The following is a 27,189-nucleotide window of genomic DNA, read 5'->3' on the forward strand; positions in this document are numbered from 1 at the left end:
AGTTGAAATGTGTCATCCTGTGCCCATTTGGCTTTTGGGTTTTTGTTGAGAAATGTGCTGTTACTTTGATGATTTGCTTTTATATCTGACTTGGTGCTTCTCTCTTGCAGTTTTCATTCATTGAACTTTATTTGTTTTACATATTTAGTTTTCATGGTTAACATTGTTTGTCATTTTAATGGTACCCAGAATTACTTTGGAGCCAAAACTCTGGGCTGTCTGTGAGGGAGTTCCTAGGTTGGGTTTCCTGAGTTGGAAAGATATATCCTTAATTGTATGTAGTACCATCTCGTGGGCTGGGTTCTTAGACCAAATAAAGAGAAGAAAATGCGGTGAGCACCAGTTTTGATGTAGTTTTGCTTCCTGGCTGCAGATACCATATACCACTTGCCACGTGATCGTGACTCCCACAGTGGCAGACTGCACTCTCAGACTGTAAACCCAGGGTGCTTCTTCTTCAAGTTTATGTTCTAGCTTTCTTTCTTTTGCTATAGTAAAGTGCTCTGATAGAAAGGGTTTATTTTAGAGAGAAAGCTTACAGTCCATTATTTTGGAGAAGTCAAAAATGGCAGAAATTCACATCACATCTTCAGTCACGCATGCTGCCTGCCTGTATATGCTTAGTTCAGTTTCTCTACTCTTAAACAGTTCAGGGAATGATGCCTAGGGGATGATCCCACCCATAGTGTGCTGGGTCTTCCCACATTAAATTAATTAAGACAATCCGCCACAGACATACTAAAAACCAGTCCAGTGTAGACAGCCTCTCAGACTTTCTTACCAGGTGATTCTACGATATGTCAAGTTGACAAAGTTACCCACAGTTGATTTTGTCAGAGCAATTAGAAAAGTAACTCCTAGTGCCTCCTAGATCTGGGTGGATGTCTCTTTTCCTAAGTTTTGAAAGTTGTTTGCAAATGATTTTATTGAATATGTTTCTGTGCATTTTCCTTCAATGTCTCTGAGTCATAGATTTGGCTTTTTAATAGTGTCTTGCAGCCTGGCATTGTGGCGCACACCTTTGGCCCCATCACTCAAGGAGGTAGAGACAGGCAGGTTCCTGTGAGTTCTAGGCCAGCCTAGTCTACAAATCGAGTCCAGGCCAGCCTAGTCTACAAACAAAAAAAGTGTCCTGTAGGTGTCACATGTTCTGTTCTTACCTTGTTACTAATTTTAATAAGTAATGTTTAAATGTTCTAATTCCTCTTACTTGTCTTCAGGTCCACATGCTTGATACTGTTTTCTGCTTGATCCATTCTCTTGGACGGCTTTAACTGGTTTTATCTTACTGAACTTTTAAAATATGTCAGTCATATTTTTCTAGTATTTTTATCTCGTTATTAAAATTCACTTTTATAGCTTGTATTTGTATAGAAGCTTTTTGGTTTCCTACAAAATTCTTAGTGAATTAAAGTATTTTGCATGTTATTTACTTGTGTGTGTGTGTGTGTGTGTGTGTATGTGTGTGTGTGTGTTTGTAGACATGCATCTGCTGTGGTGTGCCTGTAGAAGACTGCTTAAGGGAGTCTGTTCTCCCTTTCTACCCTGAGCATGCCAGGGAGCAAACTCAGACTGGTAGGCTTGATGGCAAGCACCTTTTCCTGCTGACCTGTCTTAGTTCATCTAGGAATTATAAAAAAATTGTTTTATTTTTAAAGTGCATGGGTGTATGTGTACATGTGTACGCGTGTGTACATGTGTGTAATGCCCACAAATGCCAGAGGTATTGGACCTTAACTGGAGCTAGAGGTGATTGTGAGCTGCTTGAAGTAATGCTGGGAGCCAAACTTGGGTCCACTGGAAGAGTAGTTTGTGCTTTCATCCACTGAACCATCTTTCCAGCCTCCAAATCTAGACATTATTTATATTCCTTCTGATTTCATCAGTGACCTAGTGGCCATGCAAGAGTATATTGTTCAATCTGCAAATTACTGTCTGTAATTTCTCTTATTATTAGCTTCTACTTTTCTTTAATTATCTGAATAAACACGCTATTTTGAACCTTGTCTGTTTGTTAAGACATGTTTTAAAGGAGTGCAGTTATGGTTCAGTGGTTAAGAGCACTTGCTGCTCTTTCAGAGGACCTGAGTTTGGTTCTCAGTACCCATAATGGTGGCTCACAGCCATCCATCACTCCAGTTCCAGGGGATTTCATGCCTTCTGAGCTCCGGGCACTGCATAATGTGGTGTACATACACACATGCAGGCAAAACACCCATAAAAATAAAGTAAAATAAGTAAATATTTTTTTACAGTCAGGCATAGTACTGCATTTCTAATAAGATTAACTCAACACCCAAAGGTAGAGGCAAGTAGATATCTGAGTTAAAGGCCAACTTTATGGGTTAGAATGAAGACTGTTAAGATACCATGTGCTTCAGATGTATGTATTTTGGATATAGTGGGTTGTCTTAGTTACTTTTCTATTGCTATTAAGAGACACCATTGCCAAGACAACTTTTATGAAAGAAAGCATTTAATTGGTGGCTTGCTTAAAATTTTACAGGGTTGTCCATGATCATCATGACAGGAAGCCTACAGGCACTGCACTGAAGCAGTAGCTGAGAGCTACTTTTCATTTATATTGTTGTTTTTCTCATCCATTTTGCTGACTTTTGTCTGTTGTTTTCTGTGTTGTATTGAATTTATCTGCTTACTTGTAACATCCTATTTGAGGTCATTGACCATGAAAATTTTTTTTAGATAATTTTGATTTATGTTTTTGAGTGTTTTACCTGCATGTATGTATGTGTAGCACCTGGGTGCCTTGCTCTGCAGAGGTCAGAAGAAGGTGACAGATTAAGGTGTCACTCATTGTTTTCTCTGCACGTTTCAGGTATCCTACCTACCTTTGCTAATTATTTGAAATTCTTGTTGTGGGAAAGTCTATTTTTTTCCCTTTTTTAACTTTTTTCTTTACTGGGTCCTTGAAAGCAACTTCTGCTCTTACTCAGAAGTCTTTCTTTCTGATTTAGATTTGGCAGGTCATAGTTTTTAGGAATATTTTCCTGTTTCTCCTGTTATAAAATGTTTTTGTCTGTAAGTTTCCTGATGGCTTGTTATGGACCTTTTTTGGTGCCAGTTATGAGGTCTCATATCTCATATATAATTATCAAATGAAAATCATATGAAGCACCTGCTTTATTCTTGGTCTGTTTGTTTTTGATTTCAAAAATTCAAATCTTATTTTCATTTCACCTTTTTTGTTTTTTAGTCTTCTATTTTATTTTTGCTCTTTATTTTCCCTTTAATGCTGATGTTGGGTTCAATTTGTTCTTTTTCAGCCTTTTGAGTTTTTATCTTCATGTCGGGATCTATTATAAATTTCCTGCCTAAAATTATTTATTTGCTTCATCCCATATTTTTGTATATTGTGTTTTCAATTTTGTCTCGAGAAATTAAATTGTATTTTTGTACTTGTGCCAGGCCCACATGTGGGCGACAGAGGAAAGCTTGTGGGAATTGTTCAAGCCTAGTTTTACTCTGTTGATTTTATTGGATGGTATAGCTGTTGTTGAGAGTGTTATGTTTACATCCCCTAATGTGACCGTCTTGCCTTCTGTTTACTTTCTTTTTAGACTTGTTAATGTGTGCCTTTGTTTAAAGATGTTGTTGGATGCATACATGTTTGCTGATATTACAGCTTCTTTTTGAATTAACCTTATCTCATGCATTTTTTCTTTTGTGACAAATTTTGATTAAATTCTGTTTTTACCAGATAGAAGTTTTGCTACTTCTCCTTTCTTTTGGTTTCCCTTTGAATGTAATATTTTTTTACTCCCTTTTACACTCATCTTGGTTTGTAAAATGCAAACATTTTAATTGAAAATGTTTTTAGGGGGCTGGAGAGAGTTCAGAGCACTGGCTGCATTATTATTAATAAAAATAATAAATGGTATAAATGTGTAATACTGTCACAATAAACTGTCTTTATTATGACATCATAATCTTGAAATTTATAACCACTTTAGAAAAAATGTATTTGTTAAAAAAAGAAAAGGAACACGGGCTGCTCTTCCAGAGGACCTGGGTTCAATTCCCAGCAACCACATGGCAGTTTACAACTGTCTGTAACTCCTGTTCCAGAGGTTCTGACACCCTCACACAAACATACATGCAAACAAAACACCAATGCACTTGAAGTAAAAACAAATTAGGTTATAATATCATTACATATTTTTTCTTTCCCTATCTTTTAAAAATAATTTATTTAACTTTATTTTATGTCTGTTAGTGTGAAGGTGTTAGATCCCTTGGAATTGGTGGTACAGACAGTTGTAAGCTGTAATGTGGGTACTGGGAATTGAACCTGGGTCCTTTGGAATAGTAAGTACTGTTCTTAACCACTGAGCCATCTCTCCAGCCCTTCTTTCCCTTTCTTCTTGCTAGACCTCCCATGTACCATCATTTGCTTTCTGTCAAATTCATTGCCCCTTTTTTTTTGTGTGTGTGTGTTTGTGAGAGAGAGAGAGAGAGAGGGAGAGAGGGAGAGAGAGAGAGAGAGTGAGTGTGTGTGTGTGTGTGTGTGTATGTTCTTAAATATAAATATACAAACTGCTCAGTCTGAATAACGTTACCTGTATACATTTTATGTTTTCAGGGCTGACCATTTGGTATTGGATAACCAATTGGAATGCTCTTCCCTGGGGAAGACTATTTTCCCTGCTCAGTATTCCTTAGTTTCCTGTAGTCCTTTGTCCTTCTGAGGTCCCCACTTCCACATTAGGATGTCTATTGGTTTAGGTCATGTTAGGCATCCATGTTGGTGAAACGTAAAGGGGTAGCTTCTCTGATAGTTCTGGGAGATACAAACTTACAACAAACTGCCTGCACTCCTCTTTATTTTTTATTTATATACTACAGATTTTGCTTTGATAGTACCATTAGACTTACTTAAGCTGTCTTACAGGTCTACTTAAAACTGATAACCAATTGTGGCAATATTTAAAAAGTGTACACTTACAACATGGTAACTATAGTTATAGTAATATATTCTTAAAAATTGCTAAGAGATTTTAAATGTTGCACAAAATATAAATATGTGAGTGAATATATAATTCAAAATAGCATTTTGTACATAGTAGAGATGTACACTTTTAACTAAGTATAAATTAAAAAAATTCAATTTCCTCACATGCTATTTTCTTCTCTCTATATATTTTATTTAATAATGTTTTATTTTTTTTTATATTGGACATTCGTGAACAGAAGCTGGAGATAAGAGTTATATTTAATTCTGTTGTCTTTTAACTGTTGTACTGGAATGATACATTTTATTATTCCCAATTTGACTGTATTATCTCACCTTCAGAGTGAGTGTTTTCACTTTGATTGAACTCTTTAATATTCCTTATAAGCTAAGTCCAGTGGTAATAAGGTGATGTCTCAGCAGTTTTGTCTGGGAATAGGAACTTTTATCTCTTGTATTTCTGAAGGACAGCTTTGCTGAGTAATCTGTTCTTTTTATCAGTTTTTCCTTTTCTTTCATTAGTTTGAATGTATCATTCCACTGTCTCCTGCCTGGAAACTATTTGCTGAGAAATCTACTCACAATCTTATGGAAGAACTCTTATATTTGATAAATTGCTTTTGGTACTTTCAAAATTCTGTATTTGACATGTTAAAATTTGATTATAATGTGTATTAGTTAAAAGCTCTTAATTTTTAATCACTGTTTTATGGCTGTGGATGCTGTTTGCTTGTTTGTTACCCAGGACCTTGAGCATGCTGTAATTCTGCTAACTGAATTATACCGCCAGCCCTGTCAGTTAGGTCTTTGTTTTTTGAGACAGGATCTCCCCATGTACCTGAAGCTTGCCTGTAGCATGCTGTCTATCTCAAGTTGACTTCAAACTTGGAATTCTCCTGTCTTTGCCTTTCAAGTGCTAGAATTACAGGCACAAACCACATCACACCTTATTTTCACTTTTTAGTCATTCTTTACAAAAGCTTTCTTTACCCTCTTCCTTCTTTTGAAATTTCTATACAGATACATAATTGGTTTACCTTTTTTTTCTCATTAGATGAATGTACTGTTGAAGTTCTTGTGATATTTTATCAGCTTTGTCATTGTGTCTGGGATAGATTCTTTTTCTTAATGGTGTATATTTGTTGAATTTCTTATCTTGTCCACTTAACTCTTTTCTTGATGTCATTTAGTTGTCTGTGTTCTCATAACATACTCTGCTCTCTCTCTTTTTTTCCCCCAAGACACACTTTCTGTCTCCTCTTCTGCAGGGTTCCCTGAAACCTGAGGTGACATATTCCATTTAGGGCTGTGTTTCAAGATCTCTCATTTTCTATATAATGTTCAGATGTGGGTCTCTGTTTCCACCTTTAATTGATGCAGAGGCAGATAGATTGTCGTGAGTTTGAGGCAGCCTGTTTGGTTTATGTAGTGAAAACCAAGTTAGGGCTACATAGTGACCTTGTCTCCAAAAAATAAATAAATAAATAAAAAGGATGTTTGTTGGCATAGTTTTAAAAACTTTTATTTGGGTTTCTTATACCTCTTCTTCCCTTCTGTACCCCAATCCCTTCCAACACCGCAATATGGGGTAGAAGAGAAAGAAGGTTAGCAGGGAGACAGGTTGTAGTTCTCTCCCCTGTTCCTCAGAAAAGGGGAGTGCCTCCTTATCCACCACAGCTCATCAAGTTGCATCAGGGCTAAGCGTGTCCTCTTCCTCTGTTTTCTGGCAAGGCAGTTCCACGAGGAAAGTGATAAAAAAGCTGGCAAGAGAGTCCATGTCAGATGCAGTCCCCGCTTTCCTTACTTGAGGATCCACATGAAGGCTAAGCTGCCCATCTGCTACATCTTTGTAGGGGGCCTATTTCCAGTTCAAGCATGGTCCTTGGTTGATGCTTCAGCCTCAGCAAGCCCCTCTGGGTCCTGGTTAGTTGGCTCTGTTGGTCTTCTTGTGGAGCTCCTGTCACCTCCAAGTCCTTTTCTCTTTCCTCCCACTTTTGCACAAGACTCTGTACACATCATCCTATGTTTGGCTGTGTGTCTCAGCATTTGTTTTGATGCATTCTAGGTAGAGCCTCTCAGAGGACAACTCTTGATAGGCTTCTGTTTGTAAGGTTAGAGTGTCATTCATAGTGTCAGGGGTTGGCTGTCTCCCATAGGAGGATGGGTCTTTGGTTCAGCCAGGCATTGGTTGGACAGTCCCTCAGTCTCTGCTCTGTCTTTATTCCTGTATAAGCCTCCTATTTTTTTTTAATATAACAATTAGGATGGCAAAATTAATGGTGAAAAAAAGAAAAAGAAGAAATATTCAGTGTGGCCACATTGGGAGAGGGACAAAGAGCTCTAGTGATCCATCTTCTGGATCCTGACAGGAGATGTAGGTGTTAGAAGAGGGCCAGGGTTTTATGCATATCTGAGAAGTCCCTGTCAAGGTTGGTCCCATCAGCATTGACCCCTCATTTTCTCTTCTGTAAGGTAGTTATCTAACAACTTGTAAATCTCTTTCGGGGATTTGGTTTCCCAAGTGCTGAGATTAAAGGCAAGTGCTATTATGCCTAGTGTGACTTCATTTAAATTCTGATAACTCCTTGGCTTGTCCCTGAAAGCATGAACTGTTTGGTAGTTTGTTCTCTTTGTCTCATGTTGATATGACAAGTTTTTTCCTGGTTGGTGTGATTTGATCCCACCTTGGGGGAAATAAGTGACAGGCGTTAAGGAGCGAGTGCCAGTGAACCCTTTACAGACAATTAAAAGCAAGTGTAGAAGAAATGGTTCTTATGTCAGGCAAACATGAAGTCTGTTCTGCTTGTCCTGTGGATGCTTCTGCATGATGTTGACAGTCTAGAGCCTTACAAAACATGGCTGTCAGGATGATCAAGTACTTGCTCAGAATTAGCATCCAGAAGTTCCAAAGCTTTGTGATAACACAACCAACTGATTTGAAAATTAAGTGCTTGTGTATAGAGTTTTAATTATTGAAAGGCACTGCTTGGAGTTCCCAGTCTTAGGGCCTGTCTAAAAATTGCCTTTGCTGAAGAGAATCATCATGGTAAGATTAGGAATACACAGACATAAATCCTGGGGAAGGTTCATGTCACTAACAAGTCTGTTTCAGAAGTTATTATCTTTGTAAAGTAGTTTTCTTTAATATATATCATAGAGGGGGGGTATATAATATCTGTGAAATAACCAGTAACAATTAACATCATTTCATGGTGATGTGATGCAATGATGTGAGTTTAAGAGGGACACTGAGACTGATTGTTGAGGGTAAGGAATTTATTAGAAGAGTTACTAATGCCATGTACAAACAGGTACAAGCATGCAGGGTCTTTGAGGAAAGTTTAGGCTCCAACAACAAAGACAGCGAAGTAGTAGTTCTGAAGAAAGGAAATCAGGGGCCGTGCGGCAGAAGTGGGAGAGGGTTCTTTTTATACCTTTCCGAGGATGGGGTTGTTTCATTGTACAAGTCTGTAACCATGCTCACTGATTCTCAGGCAGGAGGTAGGAAAAGGGATGAGGAGAAGGATGTTGGCCATCAATATTCCCTTTGATGTAAACTCACTTCCCCCAGTGAGATATCCTGGTACCTGGAAATCTGTTAGCTAGAAATTCAGTATTTCAGTGAATTTCAAGTGCTGGATGGTATCTGTGAGGGGGGAAGGGCCGTGTGTGCATTATTGTGGCCTGAGCATTACATTATTTTTTTCAATATGATGTATGTATGTATGTATGCATGTATGTATGTAGGTGTTTCTGCCAGTTGTGTTTGGTTCTATCCTAGGTGCTGGGCTATCCAGCCTCTGTTCCTAACCTTCCAGGCAGTCTCTTAGCATGGGTCTCAGGACCAGTTATTGATTGGCCACTTCCACAAGTTCTGTGTCACTACTGCTGCCAGCACATCTTGCAGGCAGGACAAATTGTAGGTTGAAGGTTTTGTGTCTAGGTTGGTGTCCCAGTCTCTCCACTAGAAGCCTTGCTTAATAACAAGAGATGACCAGTTCAGGCTTTGTATCCCTCATTACTAGGGTTTTCACTAGGATTACCCTTGTTGATTCCTGGGAGCTTCTAGTGCATTAGGTTTCTACTGTGTCCCTGAAATGTCCCTCAATTTTAGTAGTTTCTCCTAGTCCTGTCTTCCTCCGTCATCACCCCCACCTATTTCCTCCTGTTTCCAACCCTACTTGTCCCCAGTCCACCCGCAAAATGTATTTTATTTTCCCTTCCCAGGGAGATCCATGTTTCTCCCTAGAGCCCTCCTTGGAACTTAGCCTCTCTGGTTCTGTAGATTGTAGCATTATTATTCTTTATAGCTAATCTACTTAAAAATGAGTAGGCTTAAATTTTCAAATTCTTACTTTATTTAACTCCTTTACCTCCAACTCCTGACATTAGGTAGATTAGTAAGGAAAGGGGCTGTAGACCTCTTTTAGCTACTTCCTGCTGATTAGGGTCATTGGGTTCTTTGGGGATACACCAATCTCAGTCATGATACCAGCAGTTCAAACAGCAAAGCAGCAAACCACAGTAGCGGCAGCAAACAGCAAGCAGCAGCGGCACAGGTGGCACCACTCAGCAGAAGTGGCCGGACTCCATCCAAATGGCACAGGTCTACCAAAGTGGCAAAACTCCACCAAAGCAGCACAAGACGTTCTGTGGTGCATTTCTCTCTGCAAAAATCAGCAAAGTGATCCAAACTATTGCAAACTGTAGTGATGCAAAAAGTGTTGTCTCACTGTCTGTGGGCTTCTATTTACCCCTTCTCAGAGTCCACACAAGGATGTTTTCCAGCTTGCAAAAAGCACACCCCTTGCATGAGGTAGTTTCAAGCTGACAAACATCAAGAGGGTTGTTTTCCAGTGGGGAGTTCCAGGGCATTTCCACATTTCTTGCAATGCTGGTGTTTCCAACAAATTTCATCTATCAAGAGAAAGTAACTATTTGAACAAAGGGAAATATGAAGGAAATGCTCAGGTAAAGTTGGGGAGGGCTTCTGTTCTAATGCTTTGCATTATAAGAATGAGGCTCTTTATTAAAAAGCGAACATGAAAAAATAAGCTCTTGAATTGATGTTGAAACTGTTATATGCTGCTGATAGCAGTAAATGTGCATACATAAAACAAAAAGGTGAACAAAATCTCCAGTAGCATTTTTTCATGTTGCATCTGTCAGAGTTACATAGTATATCTATATCTATAAGACCATTTTGTCTACAAATATAAATATTGAGTTTAATAGTCCAGCAGAGACACTAAATTCAATGTCTTTTTGTGAACTACTGATTTTATCTTTTCCCACAACAACTGCCATGAAATGTTTTATTTAGGAACATGTGCACAACACTCAGGAAAAATAATTTTGCTACAATGTATGTAACTTTCTGACTTAATGATATTACCATTCACAATGTATTGACTGTTAAAGATGCTTACACATTTAAACAGGAATTATAATGAAAAAATATATGGGAAAAATAATGGAGAGCTTTAAAGGAAAATTTAGTGTTTAATTTAGTAGCTCTGACTATAAATATTGAAAAAATACTAACTGATATTTTTATCCTTGCTTTTTTAGTGATATGCAGCTTTCGAGGCTCTGTCCCCCAAGGACTGGTCTTAGAAATAGGAGAAACCGTTCAGATTCTTGAAAAATGTGAAGGTAAGTGTGGGCCTATAAAACACACATACAGTGATCAATTACTGTTAGGTTATGCAAATATATTTTTAAGCAGTCCCTGTGAATCCATTATTAATCATATTAAATACTGTTATAAAATCTTCCCTAATTTATATTCAACATAAAGGTGTAAGTTTTTTACTTCAGTATAGTTATAGACATTTCTGGCCATCAGAATACTAATTTTACATATTATGTCAAATGATCATTTTAGATTTCCTAAAAATCTACTTGTACCTAAGTGCATTTGAGTGTATTGTTATTGGTTTATCTTTGTTTGTTTGTTTTTTTTGTTTTTTTTTCTGTCAGATTGACTAGATATCTTTAGTTGTAATAAGACCAAATACATGCTCCACTGGAGTCTGATTCCACTACTCTTCTTTTCTCTTATACATATATATTTTTACTATGACATTTATGCATTCTGAAAATATATTTTTCAAAATTCTGCAAAAAAATCAAGTTTGAAACCAGGCCGTCATGGTGAAATCCTTTAATCCCAGCACTTGGGAAGCACAGGCAGATGGATCTTCGTGAGTGTGAGGACAGCCTGGTCTACAGAATGTGTTCCAGGACAGCCAAGGCTACACAGAGAAACCCTGTCTTGAAAAAAGAAAAAAAAAAAAAAAGTCAAATCAGAAATTATACAGAATCAAAATGTTAGCAAAAAATTAGGGGTACTGGGAAGATGGCTCAGATGTCAAGGTAGCTGTTGGGCCACACAGGAAGATCTGTGTCCTGCAGCTCCATATCTGTAACCCCGGCACTGGGGACTCAGACAAGCAGGTCACTGGAGCTGGCCAGTGTAGCCAAATCATCTGAGCTCCAGAGTCAGTGAGGGACTCTGAATCAATCAAAATAAGGTGGTAAGGGCTGGAGATATGGCTCAGTGGTTAAGAACATGCACTGTGCTTTCAGAGGACTCAAGTTCTATTCCCAGTACCCACATTAGGAGGCTTTCAACCAACTATGACTCTAGCTCTAGTGGGATCCAACATCCCCGGCCTTTAGGGGTTCCTCATTCACATGCATGTATCTACACACATACAAGTGCGAAAAGGAAAAGGTGGTGAGTGATTGAAGACAACACCCTTCGTCAGCTCTGGCCTTTACATGCATGCTCACGTGGTACATACAACCATGTGTTGGCACTGCACCTGCTTGAACATTTGCACATGCACATGAATGCGCACATACGTCATACACAGAAATACACATATGCAAGCAAACAAAAACCCCCTAAAATAAGAACTAAATTGATGTCATTGGCAATAACTTCAGCAGCCTGGTCTATCTGTTTGTCGTGACTAGAAGTCACTTTATTTTATTTATTTTTTTAGGTACTTTACACAATGAAATGAGAGGGCAGTATAATGGCAGCTTCTTTTACACACCACTACTCCATAGACTCTGACGTTCCTAGATTTAGATCCTACACCTAATCGTATTTGATCTCTTGTTGCCTTACTACTCAGCTCCTACATTTTTCCTAGATTGTTGTCTGCACCACAGATGTATTTACTCCTGTATAGACCTCTCAGTATCTTTTTTGATTTTTTTTTTTTTAGAATTAATTGTAGACAAACTAGCTTTCAAGGTCGATACTCCATTCACTTGTTCAGTAAATTGATATTTGCTGTGAGTTCTAGAGATAACTACATACAGAGATTCTGACTTCAGACTAAAAATCTCAGACAAGACCTCCTCAAGATGACTGACTCACTGGGGTCAGTAATGTGACATTTGCCATAATGCCTGATGACCTGAGTTTGATTCTCAGAACCCATTTAGTGGAAGGAGAGACCTGACTTTCACTGGTAGTCCTTTGATCTCCACATATATATGATATAGCACTTGTAGGAAACACACACACACACACACACACACTCACTTTCTTTTTCTCACTTTCATAAACACATATACAAAGTGCATGTGTGTGTGTGTGTTTAAGAAATGTCTTCCCGCCACAAGGACCAAATATATCTGGGCACAGGGGTCTTTTCTCAGAACTCCAACCAAGGACCATGCATGGAGATAACTTAGAACCCTTGCACAGGCGTAGCCCATGGCAGCTCAGCGTACAAGTGGGTTTCCCTAGTAAGGTGAACAGGGGCTGTCTCTGATGTGAACTCAGTAGCTGGCTCTTTGACCCCTCCCCCCCCCCCCCGCAACTCCCGAGGGAGGTGCAGCCTTACTAGGCCACAGAGGAGGATATTACAGCCAGTCCTGATGAGACATAATAAACTAGGGTCTCATGGAAGGGAAGGACTCTCCTATCAGTGGACTTAGACAGGGGCAGGGAGGAGATGAGGGAGGGGGTGGGATTGGGAGGGAATGAGGGAAGGGACTACAGCTGGGATACAAAGTAAATAACCTGTAATTGATATAAAAAGTAAAAATTGTATATTAAAAAAAGTCTCCTTTTATCTGCACTAAGATATTTTGAGAAGAGAGGAAATTTTCCCAATCTGGAATGGTACACAGATTCCAGGTCTCTTGTCTTTTTATACTGATTCATGATTTATAAGCTATTTTGACTTTTATTTTGTCATGTTTTTCTGTAGGTTTTTTGGTTTTTTTTTACTTGATTCAAGTTTCTACTTAACACTTCTGCCTTCTAATTCTCTTCGTATTTTTTGACTTAGTGGTGTGTTTTTGTATTATCTATAGTCTTAAAATTGATGCTGGCTGTTCTATAAGAATGTTTCTATTCTCAAGCTGGAGAAAACCTGTTTTCAATTTCATACAAATTTAATAGCCTTTTAAAAAGTAGTATTGAAGAAACAATTCATTCCTTAAATAAGCCATTGTGTAAATGGTTCTTTTATGGCTGGGTGGTGGTGGTGCACGCCTTTAATCTCAGCACTTAGGGTGCAGAGGCAGGCAGACCTCTGAGTTTGAGGCCAGCCTGGTCTACGGAGTGAGTTCCAGGACAGCCAGGACTACGAACAGAGACCCTGTTTCGAACCCCCCATCCTCAAAAAGGTCTTTTTTCCAGAGAGATCTAAGCATTATAAATGTTGGTGAATTCTTTTCCTTTTTCTTTGAGCCCACTAAACCAAATGTTGGCATGATTATTTTGTTTGTAGAGGGAAAATAGTGAGTTCAGTCTGTGTTTCTCAGAGAAAAGCAGTTAGTGAGCAGACAAGGTCAGTCAAATTTACTTACCTAGAAACTTTATGATTATCTTTATTTTATTTTTTTTTAATTCATGTATATCCTGTTAGTTTTTCATTTGTTTAATTTGGTTCTCTCTTTTCTGTCTTGCCTTGCTGTAATGTTCAGGCAACCGTCTGTAGCAGAAAAGAGTTAACTGTCTGAATCATATATGGAAATGAAAGAAAGAACTTTGTATCTGCCAATGTTATAAACACAAGAGGATATAAGAGAACAATGGTGGATTCCATTTTCACTAGGTTCCACTGTGTTTAGTAGGAAGATATTTCCTACTCCTTAATGGTGGCATATGGACAAAGTTTACAACTTTTCAATAAAAAGTACTTGTAGCTGTAAAACGTTTTTATTAAAACAGGAAATTATTTTATGTGTAGAAATTATGGAATTTGAAGTCAGTATTACATTTGCTAATACATCTCTAAACACTTAAAACTATAGCTTTGAAAAAAGTTTTCATATTCTTATAAATTAAGTTTAATGTGTAAAAGCAATTGTTTTCATTTAATGTGTAAAAGTAGTAGTTTTCATTTTTTCCTGTATTGATGTTCTAGGCAATACTAAAAGTATTATAGATTTTGAAACATTATTACATATGTTGAGAAAGTTAAATAGTAGGAAACTGAGGAAATAAGAGTGATGTTGAGGATAAAGATTAGCATTCTTCTGTCTGTTCTTCATATTTAGCTGTTTGAAATTCACTGAATGCCTAGTTTTGAAAAGACTGCTGGTGGTTTCAGATACTGCTCTCTTCACACCTATTTCTTTTACTTTGCTTTCCTATAAAAGCAAGTGTAAATATACCGTATAATCCCATGAAAACCTCTTAATTTTCTGATCCCCAGTTTTCAAAATGTTAACAAAATGAGATAAAATTACCATCTGCTGAGGTAGTTATGCATGTATGTAAAAAAGTATGCTGGTTACTCAGTGAATATGTCATGAGTCCAAATTTAGGTTAGAGGCAGGTAGATTGGTCTTAGATTCTTGTTGGGCTAGACTTTTTTTAAATTACATTTTTTTACATTAATTACATTTTATTTGCTTTGTATCCCAGCTGTAGCCCCGTCCCTCATTCCCTCCCAATCCCACCTTCCCTCCCTCATCTTCACCCATGCCCCTCTCTAAAGCCACTGATAGGGGAGGTCCTCCCCGTTGGGCTAGACTTAATCCTATGGATTTCTAGCTAATTTCCACACTCCTCACCTTTAGAATAAACAGTTGAAGGTGTCTGTGGAAGTTCATGTATTACAGGGAGGGACTTAGCTGAATGAAATGTATGCAGTACCACAGTGACTCCAGCTTCTTTGACTTATGTTTCCTGTCCTTGGTTGTCATGATGTTATAACAAGATGGGCAGTTACAGAGCCAAAACCTGAGATGACCTCACTGTAGTTTACTCATTGCTACTAGTTTTTATGTTTGCCTCAGTGTGAACATTATCAATTGGGTATGGAGGCAAAATAAGACTTTTGAGAGATCTTAGATCTTGAGATCCATGTCTAAAGTCTGTTGGGTTGTTTGAAACTTGTTCTTTTCCCTGGTAGGTTACTTTAACTAAGTATGTTTGTCAGATTTTATAAATAATGGTAGTTTGAAACCATGGTTCTCTGGTCAAAAGGAAGATTTTCATTCATGTATATTCTATGTATATTTAATCTAGTAGTAGGCTATGGGCTATCATAGAAAGAAGCTTCAGGATTTGAAGTTTTGTGTAGGCTTGTGTTTACTTTTTCCTGGTGGACAGAGGAGGGTTTTAATTTGTTTTGTAGTTTTATTAGTATTTTAAAATGACATTGATAATCTCTCACGTGTCTCATGGGAATTGAATGGCTCCTGGCAACACAACACAATAAATAACCTCTGTGTTGAGAAGTCTTAGCTAGTCACTGTTGTTTCATCTTGTGTTTTCATTGGATATACCCTTGACTTTGTGGAGCTGATAGGAAAGTGTAACTTGAGAAACCAGAGTTCTGTATAGGGCAGTGAGTTTAACCTTGCAATTCTCAAGTTTTCTTTCTATAAAATAATTAAAAAAAAAAGTACCTGTAGTAATTCTGTGCATGTGTGAGAGGCTGCTTCCAGAGCAGTTGGACTAAGGAGGAAGACTGATCCTGCATTTGAGCACCACCCTTCTGTGGCAGTTGTACTCAGATTTGTTTAGGGCTCTCTACAGTAACTAATTTCAAAACAGTAATGACTCATTGGAAGAAAATTCTCAGAGTTTGAATGCATATTTACTTATCACTGATTACCAATTTTTATAGTTGTAGGTCATAAATAGCGTTAAATTATATGAGTAAATATTCAAGATTATTCTGTAGGGTTTTCAGTAAAAATAATGGAAAGATAATTTTGAAAGTCAGCCTTTCAAATAATTATGTTCTTACTTTTGGGAGCTAAATTTTTGCTAAAAGTTGCTTAGTTTTATAATTGATTGGCACTTCCTTTCTTGACTATTATAAATGATATAATTGGAAAAGAGATCAAGAAATTGAAGGCTATGTATATTTTTATTGATATTCCAAATTATAAAATATATTTAAAGGTTGTAGGTTTTATGTTTGGCCTTCAGATTCACGGTTGGTTTCTTCATGATTTTTAGAATGTGCACTCAGTCTAGTCTGTTCTTCACAAAGAAACAACTAAAATTCTTTTTAGTATTACTTATGTGTGCAGGCATGTGTGTCATGGTGTGTATATGGAGATTATTGTGGAATTGGTTCTTTTTTTTTTTTTCATTTTTACATGGGTGCTGAGGATTGAACCTAGGTCACCAGGCTCGTGCAGTAAATGTTTTCACTTGTGGAGCCATCTGACTGGCGTGGATGGTTTAAAAAAAAAAAAAATCAGGCTAATTTAAATTATGGGATAGAGAAGAGAATATACTTATTTTTTTATGTATTTTTTTTGCTTGTCTGTGATCTTTACTACATGGGTATTTGTTACTGTAGTTACAGGCCAATAAGTTTGGACTGTTTTGCCTTTGTCAGTGAAAAATATATGTTACACCTTTGAAATAGAAGGCTTGAGGTAATGCACTTTTGATCTTACTTGCTTGGTTTGTGCCTGGTTGGCTGCTGATTGTTGACTGTCACATGGCGTGGTCTGTACAGAGGCTCCATTCTTTGAGCTAACGCTGCTCACATTGTTCTGTGGCCTCTCCGTCAGCAGCAGTGGTAATCGTACTTTTTGCCTCTGTGGGATAGTATGGCCTCACTCATTTTACAATCTCAACAATAATGCATATTTGCCAAAGTGATAGCCATCAGTATTTGAGATAATAAATGGAAAGACTTCTAGCACAGAATGTGCAACAAGAGAAGTTGCTACCACTTTTTATGCATATGTTTAAATGTTATGCCTTTCACATAAATTAATTTCATATTTACACTAAGACTAAGAATATTTTCAAATAGATTTTCTTCTTTATTAGTATTTCTCTTATTTACTTGCTTGTTTAATATAGCAGAATAAAAATGAAACAAAACAATTTTTCAAGTTGATTTGAAGTGACTTAATTTACATATGAAGTGTTTGGTGTGACTATGACAAATGTAAATCTCAGAACTCTTACCTCATGCTCATATCAGGTAATCACTGAGCACTTAACTGATGGTAATCACAGTTGCAAACTATTGTGCTTCCTCCTTCTGTGGTAATTGTCTAGTGTTCTTAGTTTCTTCTTTTGTACATTAGTGACCTTTACACTGTTTGTAATATTTTTATAAATTTATTATCTTTGAAAGTATTGTAGATCTAGGTCTTCTAATACCCATGGTTTGTTTCTTGCTCTAACGTGGTTATTTTTATTTAAAACAGCTTCCCATAATATTTTCTTTTTATTTGTGAACCAATTGCTTAAGCAGAATGTGCTTTAAATAATTTTTTATGGTGGGTTAACCTTATCACTTGGGAGAACTGTAGATTGACTTTGAAGGCATTGACAGAGATGTTGTTTAGCTGAGGAGGGAAAATTCACCCTAACTGTGGGCAGCACCATTTCATGGGATGGGGTCTGGTAGTAAAAAGGGAAAATGGAAGACAGTATCTGGGCACTGGCATATGTCTTTCTTTGTTGCCTTATTTTAGAGGTAGTGTGACCAGTTATCTTGAGCCTGCTGCAGTAGACTCTGTTTCTTCAAACCATGAGCCAAAATAAATCTTCTGTAAAGTTGCTTTGTCAGGTATTCTGTCACAGTACAATAAAAGTAACCATTACCCTCTTAAAATTTAAAATTCCTAGTATAAGAAAGGAATTAATATTTATGTCAGAAATTTAGTTGATTTCATATCTTATTATTATTTTTAGAGGCTTCTTCCTTAGCTCATGGGAGTGAAATAAATATGTCTGTCTGTCTTTGTTTCTTTCTCTTTCTGTCCTTCTTTCTCTTTCTGTCTTTCTTTTTCTTTCTTTTTCTTTCTCAGAGAATGGGAAGGTCCCCCATGGATACCAACCCACCCTGGCACATTGAGTCACTGCAGAACAAGGCACATCCTCTCCCACTGAGGCCGTCAAGGCAGCCCAGTTAGGGGAATGTGATCCAAAGGGAGGCATCAGGGTCAGAGAGGGCTCCTGCTCCAGTTTTTGGGGATCCACATGAAGACTAAGTTACGCATCTATATCTGTGCAGGGGGCCTGGGACCAGTCCATGCATGTGGATCTCTGCATCTGTTTCTATCAGCTGATGGGTGAAGCCTCTCAGAGAATGCTAGGATCCTGTCTATAATCATAGTAGAGTAACATTAATAGTGTCAGGGATTGGTTTTCTCTCATGGGATGGGTCTCAAGTAGGTCCAGTCTTTGGTTGGCCATTCCCTTAATCTGTCTTTATCCCTGCACATCTTGTCGGCAGGACAGCGATGGGTTGATGTCCTTATCTCGCCACTGGAAGTCCTGTCTGGCTACAGGAGGTTGCCACTTCAGGCTCCATATCCCCCCCGCCAATGCTAGGAGTTCCAGCTAGGGTGGCCCCCATAGACTTCCTGTGGCCTTCCTTCTCTTTCTTAGGTCTCTGGCATGCCCCTGAGATGTTTCCTACCTCCCGATTTCTGTTTACCTGGCCCTCTCTCCTGCTCTCTACTCATAATTCCCATCACTGTTCTCCTCATCCCTTCTCCTACTCAGTTCTCCTCTCCATCCACCTCCAATGCTTATTTTATTTCCTTTTCTGAGTGAGATTCAAGCATTCTCCCTTGGGACCTACTTGTTACTTAGTTTCTTTTGGGTCTGTGGACTGTAGAATGGTTATCCTGTACGTCATTGCTAATGTCCACTTATAACTGAGTACATACCTTGCATGTCTTCTAGAGTTTGAGTTACTTCACTCGGTGATTTTTTTTCTAGTTCTGTTTATTTTACTTCATATTTTAAGATGTTTTTGTTTTTAATAGCTGAGTAACACTCTGTTGTGTAAATGTAACACATTTTCTTTATCCATTCTTCAGTTGAGGGACATCTGGGTTCTTTCCAGTTTTTGGCTATTATGATTAAAGCTGCTAATGAATGTAGTTGAGCATGTGTCTTTGTGGTATGGTGGAGTATCTTTTGGATATGTGCTCAGGGGTGGTATAGCTGGGTCTTGAGGTAGAACTATTCCAAATTTTCTGGGAAACCTCCAGATTTCCACAGTGAATAAGTTTGCACTTCCATCAGCAATGTAGCAGTGTTCCTCTTTCTCCACAGCTTTACCAGCACTTGCTATTGCTTGAGTTTTGACCATAGCCACCCTCCATTCTGAGGGGTGTAAGATGTAATCTTAGGGTCATTTTGATTTGTGTTTCCCTGATGACTGAGGACATTGATATTTCTTTATGTGTTTCTTAGCCATTTGAGAATTCTCTGTTTAGATCTCTACCCCATTTTTTTTTTCAATGCAGTTTATTCAGGAACATTGAACAATCCTCGGACCCCGGGGAAAGCCAGCCCACAGCTTAAATAGCCTCTGGGTAGCCAACCCAGGCATGCCACGGGGGCAATGCAGATAGGTCCACATACATGGAAGCAAGCCAGATCCTCAGCCTTAGCCAAATGTGGAATTGTTCATGACAGAGAGCACTCACCATCGGGAAGGTGGAAGGCGGAAACCAGCTCCATCTTTAAGGCATAGCATTCCGCAGCTCTCTACAGTTCCCCCTTTTTGTTTTAGATGCATCAGGCAAGAGTAGAGGTCTGATCTCTGATATTAGAAATAAATTGGGACTTTGTACAGATGTTCATTTAGGTGTCATCCACCCAAAGAGCATCAGACCCGTCCAATACCTTTTTCTCAGAGGCGGGACCTGGGGCATCAACCCGCATGCAATCAGACATGCTCTTCTCTGGGTCCAAAGCGGCTGACCCTGAGTGCAGTGCTTAGCCTCGCATCCTGAGCGTATCATTTTAGCTTTTTATGGTATCCAACCATGCTTGGGGAGAATGTCCTGCTTCAATGGCTGTAAAGGCCTGAATGATCATGGCTGCATCACACTGTTGTGAGATTCTAATCTTGCATATATACCACAGGCAAACCAAGGAGACCAACACCAGAAGGCCTGCTAACACTCCCATGCCCGCCCATTCCTTCAGATGATTCATGGCTGCAGCAATCCATGTTGATAATCCTGTGGCTAGTCCTGCGTCCACTCCGGTAGAATTTACTGTGACAATGGCCACTCTCAGCTGCTCCATCGTAGTATCGAATTCTCCAGTCCAATTACCTAAAATATAGCTCGACAATTGTTTAGACAGATTTGCAGCACAGGAAAAATTCTCATGTTGTATGCTAGTGACACAAAGTCCAGCATACTTTCATTGACAGCCAGGTTGAGCGATTTGCCATAGGGTATCAATTTGCTCCTGCACGAGGTCAATCCTCTGATTGAACACCATCAAGCTTCCTTTTAGTTGAGCATTAATTCCTTTATGTACAACTAAGGCATGAGCTACATTGGCTAAATGATTATTCAGGGTCTGAGCAGTCTGCCCAGTATGACTCATGGCTAATGCCCTGGTGGAAAAAAAATAATTTAAGAACCTTAAATGACTTTCAAAATTGGAGGAAAACATGGAGTTAGTCAATTGGCATGGAGCACGTCTCGCCCCTGGGGGCAATGGTCTCCTGAACCTACTCAGACCTCGGACACCACCACTGCTAGTTCTAGAACTGACGCAGGATGTTCCAACGAGGGGTTAAGGCTTCTCATAATATTTCCTATAAGCCCACACCTGTTTGTCTATATCCCCCATTTTTATTCATTATTAGCCAGATAGAGCCAAGTAATTGTGGTAATGATACTTGCTTTTTTGCCCAATGCTGGAATGCTAGTAAATTTAGGTATGCCCTGGTTACTCGCATGCCTCACTGGGTGCCTGTGCCCATTGATGCCCCTCACGCTATGACTCTCTTCAGATAGAAAAGGGATCTTGGAACTACAGCCACCATTGTTACTACCATCTACCCCATTTTTAATTGGGTTATTTAGTTTTTGGTGTCTTAATTTCTTGAGTTCTTTATATATTTTGGTTATTAGCCCTCTGTTGGATGTGGGGTTGGTGATGATTTTTTCCCATTCTGTTGGCTGCTGTTTTGTCCTATTGACAGTGTCCTTTGCCTTATAGAAGCTTGTCCGTTTCATGAGGTCCCATTTATTAATTGTTGATTTAAGTGCCTGAGCTTTTGGTGTTCTGTTCAGGAAGCTGTCTCCTGTGCCAGTGAGTTCATGGCTATTCTCCACTTTTTCTTCTGTTAGATTTAGTATTTGGTTTTATGTTGATCCACTTGGACTTGCTCAGGTGATAAATATGGATCTATTTGTATTCTTCTACATGCAGACCTCTAGTTAGACCAGCACCATTGGTTGAAGATGCTTTCTTTTTTCTGTTGTGTGGTTTTGGCTTCTTTGTCAAAAACCAGTGTCCGTAGGTGTGTGGGATTATTTCTGTGTCTTCAATTTGATTCCATTAATCAACCTGTCTGTTTCTATGCCAGTACCATGCAGTTTTTATTACTATTCATCTGTAGTACAACTTGAAATCAGAGATGGTGATACCTCCTGAAGTTCTTTTATTGTACAGATTGTTTTAGCTATTATAGGTTTTTTGTTTGTTTTTCTGTATGAAGTTGAGAATTGTTCTTTCAAGATTTGTAAAGAATTGTCTTGGTATTTTGATGGGAACTGCATTGAATCTGTAGATTGATTTTGGTAAAATGGCTTTTCTTACTATGTTGATCCGACTGATCCATGAACATGGAAGGTATTTCCATCTTCTGATAATTTTTCTTCAGAGTCTTGAAGTTCTTGTCAATACAGGTCTTTCACTTGCTTGGTTTGAATTACACTAAGATATTTTATGTTATTTGGGCTATTTTGAAGGGTGTTGTTTCCCTAATTTTTTTCTCAGCCCGTTTATTGTTTGTATATAGAAGGTATACTGATTTTTTTTTTTTTTTAGTTAATTTTGTATCCAGCTACTTTGCTGCAGGTGTTTTATCAGCTATAGGGGTTTTCTGGTAGAATTTTGTGGGTTACTTATGTATGTATACTATCACATCATCTGCGAATAGCAATATTTTCCTTCCAATTTGTATCCCCTTGCTCTTTTTTGTTGTTTTATTGCTCTAGCTAGGACTTCAAGAACTATATTGAAGAGATAAGATGAGAGTGGGCAGCCTTGACTTGTTCCTGATTTTAGTGGTCTTGCTGCAGAGAAGTTATTTATTTCTTGTGTTTTCTTGGGTGTAGTTAACCTTTGAGTTGGGGATTTTCCTTCTAATATCTTCTGTAGGACTGGATTTGTGTACAACTATTGTTTAAATTTGGCTTTGTCATGGAATACTTTGTTTTCTTCACCTATGGTGATTGAAAGTTTTGCTGGGTATAGCGGTCTGTGCTGACGTCTGTGTTCTCTTGGGGTCTGCAGGCATGCACTCAGGACCTTTTAGGTTTTAGACTCTCTGGTAGAAGTTAGGTGTAATTCTGATTGGTCTGCCTTTTTCCTTTGCAGCTTTTAAGATTCTCTTTGTTCTGTACATTTAATGTTTTGAATATTATGTGGTGGGAGGATTTTCTTTCCTGGTCTGATCTACTGTTGTTCTGTAAGCTTCTTGCACATGTGTAGGCATCCCTTTCTTTAGATTAGGGAAATTTTTTTTTCTGTGACTTGTTGAAAATAATTTCTGGTCCTTGGAGCCAGGAATCTTTTCTTTCTTCTATTCCTATCGTTCTTAGGTTTTGTCTTTTCATAGTGTCCCTGATTACTTGTTTTGTTTCAGGAACTTTGTAGATTTAACATTTGCTTTTACTGGTGTGTCCATTTCTTCAGTTGTATTTTCTGTGCCTAAGATTCTCTCCTCCATCTCTTGTGTTCTGTTGGTGATGCTTAACATTTGTAGTTCCTGTTCTCTTCCCTAAGTTTTCCATCTCCAGGATTTCTCATTTTGTGATTTCTTTATTGTTTCTATTCCCATTTTCAGGTCTTGAACCATTTTATTCATTTCCTTCACCTGTTTGATTGTATTTTTTGTATTTCTTTAAGGGATTTTTTTTTCCTCTTTAAAGGCCTTTATCATCTTCATAAGAATAGATTGAAGACCATTTTCTTACGTTTCAGCTGTGTTAGGATATCCAGGGATTGCTGTAGTAGGATAGTTGGGTTTTGGTGGTGCTATATTGCCCTGGTTCTTGTTGGTTCTCTTTTTACTCTGGCCTTTAGCCATCTGGTTGTCCCTGGTATTGATTGGGTGTTTCTGGTGCTTTCAGGACTCCTCAGGAAGGTGGGTAGTGCTACGGGCCAGAGAGTGGAACTGTGTGTCCCTATGCCAGGGGAGGCTTGATGATCCTGGTGTCGGGTCTGGCAGGTCTCCCCAGGAAGGCAGGTAGAGCTCTGAGCCTGAGGCTGGATGCTCCTGTAGTCTGGAAGCCCTTCTTGCTAAGGTGGGGAGAGCCATAGCCCAGAGGTTGGATGATCCAGGGGCCCAGGAGTCCTCATAGTGGAGACAGGTAGCACTGTGGGCCCAAGGTTGGAACTCAGGGGATAGCCTGCAGCTCTCTTCTGCTGACTGTGTTCCAGTTGGACTCCCAGGCAGGGAATTGGGGTGGGGTTGTCTAACCTGAATGTTCTTGGGGTCTGGTCTGGCAGGTCTCCTTGGGAAGGTGGGTAGAGCTCTGGCTGGAGGCTGGCAACCTTTCTTGGTAAGGCAGGTAGGACTTGGGCCAGAGGTTGGAACCGTTTATTCCTATGGCCCGGGGAAGGCTGGATGATCCTGGAGTCTGTTACCACAGGTCTCTTTGTTAAGGCTGGTAGAGCTATGGGCTAGACTAGGCTTGGCCTTCCTGGGGTCCAGCATCTTTCCTTGTCTATACCTCAATTTTTAATCATATTTGGTTACGTATAATTTTTAAATTATGTATTTATTATTGTGTCTATGTGTGTCCTGGCACAGGTGTGGTATTTGTGTATGGGAACATGTGCCACAGTGCATGTGGAGAGGTTAGAAGGCAATTTTATCAGTTTCTCCCTCCACTTTTATGTAGTAGCGTTCAAACTCAGATTTCTGTGCTTGCTTTAACAAGAACTTCTGCCATTCTGTAGGTTTTTTTTTAAGAGGTTAGGTTTTCAGTATCTTAATGTAGATTTTTTTGAATATACATTATTGAATTTTATATCTTTACTAAATATATTTGTTGTTAAAAAAAAAAGAAAATCCTAACTGTTCTGTTTTACCAATGAAAACTCAGGAGCCAGATGCTGGGGTGAAAACCTAGCTCGGAGAGGCAGAGAAAGTACCCAGCTGATTTTCCAACTCAGCTCATGTCTAAGAAGGGAAAGGCCGAAAGCCCAAAGCTAAAAGCTTCCTAGCTCAGCTGATGGTCTAGGAGGAAAAGGCATGCTAGCTCACCCAACAACCCAGTAGGAAAAAGCTAAAAGCCCAAGAGCTAGAGAGGTAAATTGCCCTTCTTTTCCATGCTGTCTTAAATATTCTTCTCTCAAAGTTCCTCCATTCTGTTAATTCCTGTCAGCTAGTTACCTGTTCTGCCTCTTGGGTTAATTTTATTAAATCCTGTGTACAGAAATTTCAAAGATTAAAGCTGTGTGGTAGGGCTGAGCACACCAAACAAAAATTGTAATCACCTGTTTACAATAAACAAAGTTCTTAGATTAAAGGTGTGTGTTAGGGATGAATCACACCAAACAAACAAACAAACAAACAAACAAAAAACAGGTTTTTACAGTTCACAATCTCGGGGATCAAAATGGGACCAACTATCCTGTAACATATATTTAGATAAATTTATTCTTTTTAATGAATGTAATTGGTAATGTTTGCAGTGAAATAGAAATGCTTCATTTTTCTGTCATCCTTACTAGAATTACAACGTCTGAGTGAACAAATTTTTGCAGCATAGGGCCATTTCTGTTTTAATTTGGGCTAATGTTAGAAGAGACAATACAGGCTAGGTTAATACTTCAGAGCCTTTGGCTTTATGTTGCCTTTTCTACTTCTTTCCCCATTATCCTGTAACTTTCCATTTCATTTTAGAAGCTTTAAGAATCAGTCATTTTAAAACAGTCATTTAAATTCTGATTATCATTGATATTTTGCCTTCTAAGTAGAATTTCAACCCTAGATTTTTGTTTGTTTTTCTTGAGTCTTTTCAGCTTAAATGTTTTATGTATTTTGTCAGTGAAGGAGCTGTAATTGTAAAAACGTGGCTTAGATGACACCCAGTTTGCCTTTTCATGAAAAATTCTCCTCTGTAATAAACAGTGTAAACAGTACAGACTAAGAACATTTTTTTTCCCCTTGTGCTTGTGTCACCAAATCAAAAGAGACATTGTAATATACTTTTTGTATCTTGGTTTTGCTTAAATTTTTGTTTTTTAAGCCTTAAAGACAACCAACAGATGGATAGTATCTTTAGTTTTTTTGTTTTTTGTAAAGGTGAATTGTGAGAGATTTCAGTGGTGATAAAGGGTCTGTGGGGCTGCAGGTGGCTTAGTCAATAACGTTCTTGTCTTATAAGCATGAAGACCTGGGCTTGGATCCCCAGCACTCCCACATTATAAATCTGGGCACAGGACTACGTGCTTGTAATCCTGTCATTGCTGAAGTGGAGACAGATAAAGCAATGAAGCTCACTGGCTAGCCAATTTGATGATTTGGTAAGCCCTAGGTTTAGTAAGAGACCCTGCAGTGGCTTTTGACTTTTTGCCACTTCATGGATTTTTTGTGAGCTCTTCTGTCTTCTAACAGTATTTTCTCTTTCTCAGCTCAGCTTCTGCTGGCTCAACTGCCTTCTTTTTTTCACTCTGCTAACCCAATTCTGCATCAACTGCCTTCTCTTCTTTAGTCCTACTCAGTCTTCTTTCTTCCTGCACCAACTGTCTTCTCTAACCTTACTCAAGCTCTCTCAGCCTCTGCTGGCTTCTTATATCCTCTCCTGTTTCTAGAAATCCAAGAGGTAACCAACAATGAAGACCATAGTGTCAAGCAGTTCTAAGGAGATGATCATGTGGTTTTTCTCCTTCAGTTTGTTTATATGGTGGGTTACATTGATGGATTTCTATATATTGAACCACCCCTGCATGCCTGGGATGAAGCCTGCTTGGTCATGGTGGATGATATCTTTTATGTGTTTCTGGAGTCGGTTTGCAAGTATTTTATTGAGTATTTTTGCATCAATATTCATAAGAGAGATAGGTTGGAAGTTCTCTTTTTTTTTTTTTGTTGAGTCTTTGTGTGGTTTATGTATCAAGGTAATTGTGGCTTCATAGAATGAGTTTGGTAATGTCCCTTCTGTTTCTATTTTGTGGACTAGTTTGAAGAGAATTGGAATTAGCTCTGTTTTTGAAGGTCTGGTAGAATTCTGTGCTGAAATCGTCTGGCCATGGGCTTTTTTTTGGAAGGGAGACTTTTGATGACTGCTTCTATTTCCGTGGGGGATACAGGACTATTCAATTTATTTGCCTAATCTTGATTTAATTTCAGTATTATCAAGAAAATTGTCCATTTCATTTAGATTTTCAAATTTTGTGGCATATAGGCTTTTGTAGTAAGACCTAATGATTGTTTGGATTTCTCACTGTCTGTCGATATATCCCCCCTTTTGTTTCTGATTTTGCTGATTTGGATAGTTTCTCTCTGTGTTTCAGTTTGGCCAAGGGTTTATTTGTCTTGTCAATTTTCTCAAAGAACCAGCATTGATTCTCAAAGACCAGCATTGGTCTCATTGATTCTTTGAATTGTTTTCTTTGTTTCTAGTGCACTGATTTCAGCTCCGAGTTTATTTCCAATCGTCTGCTCCTCTTGGGTGTGTCTTCTTTTTGTTCTAGGGCTTTTAGTCGCTTGTATGAGATGTCTCAAACTTTTTCCTGGAGTCACTTACTGCCA

The 27,189-nt window shown here is 38.5% G+C and overlaps 1 protein-coding gene across 9 annotated transcripts in view; it reads left to right on the forward strand.

The window, feature by feature from the left end:
• Dock3 (dedicator of cytokinesis 3) overlaps positions 1–27,189 on the forward strand; it is a 309,055-nt gene that overhangs the window by 16,855 nt on the left and 265,011 nt on the right. For all 9 annotated transcript variants that reach the window (XM_060385341.1, XM_060385339.1, XM_060385340.1 and 6 more), the window contains exon 2: positions 10,541–10,624. In XM_060385341.1, coding sequence (XP_060241324.1) covers positions 10,541–10,624 — 84 coding nt within the window. The remainder of the gene's footprint in view (positions 1–10,540; positions 10,625–27,189) is intronic.

The sequence above is a fragment of the Meriones unguiculatus genome, chromosome 6 (assembly GCF_030254825.1).
Source record: "Meriones unguiculatus strain TT.TT164.6M chromosome 6, Bangor_MerUng_6.1, whole genome shotgun sequence".
NCBI classification, from domain to species: Eukaryota; Metazoa; Chordata; class Mammalia; order Rodentia; family Muridae; genus Meriones; species Meriones unguiculatus.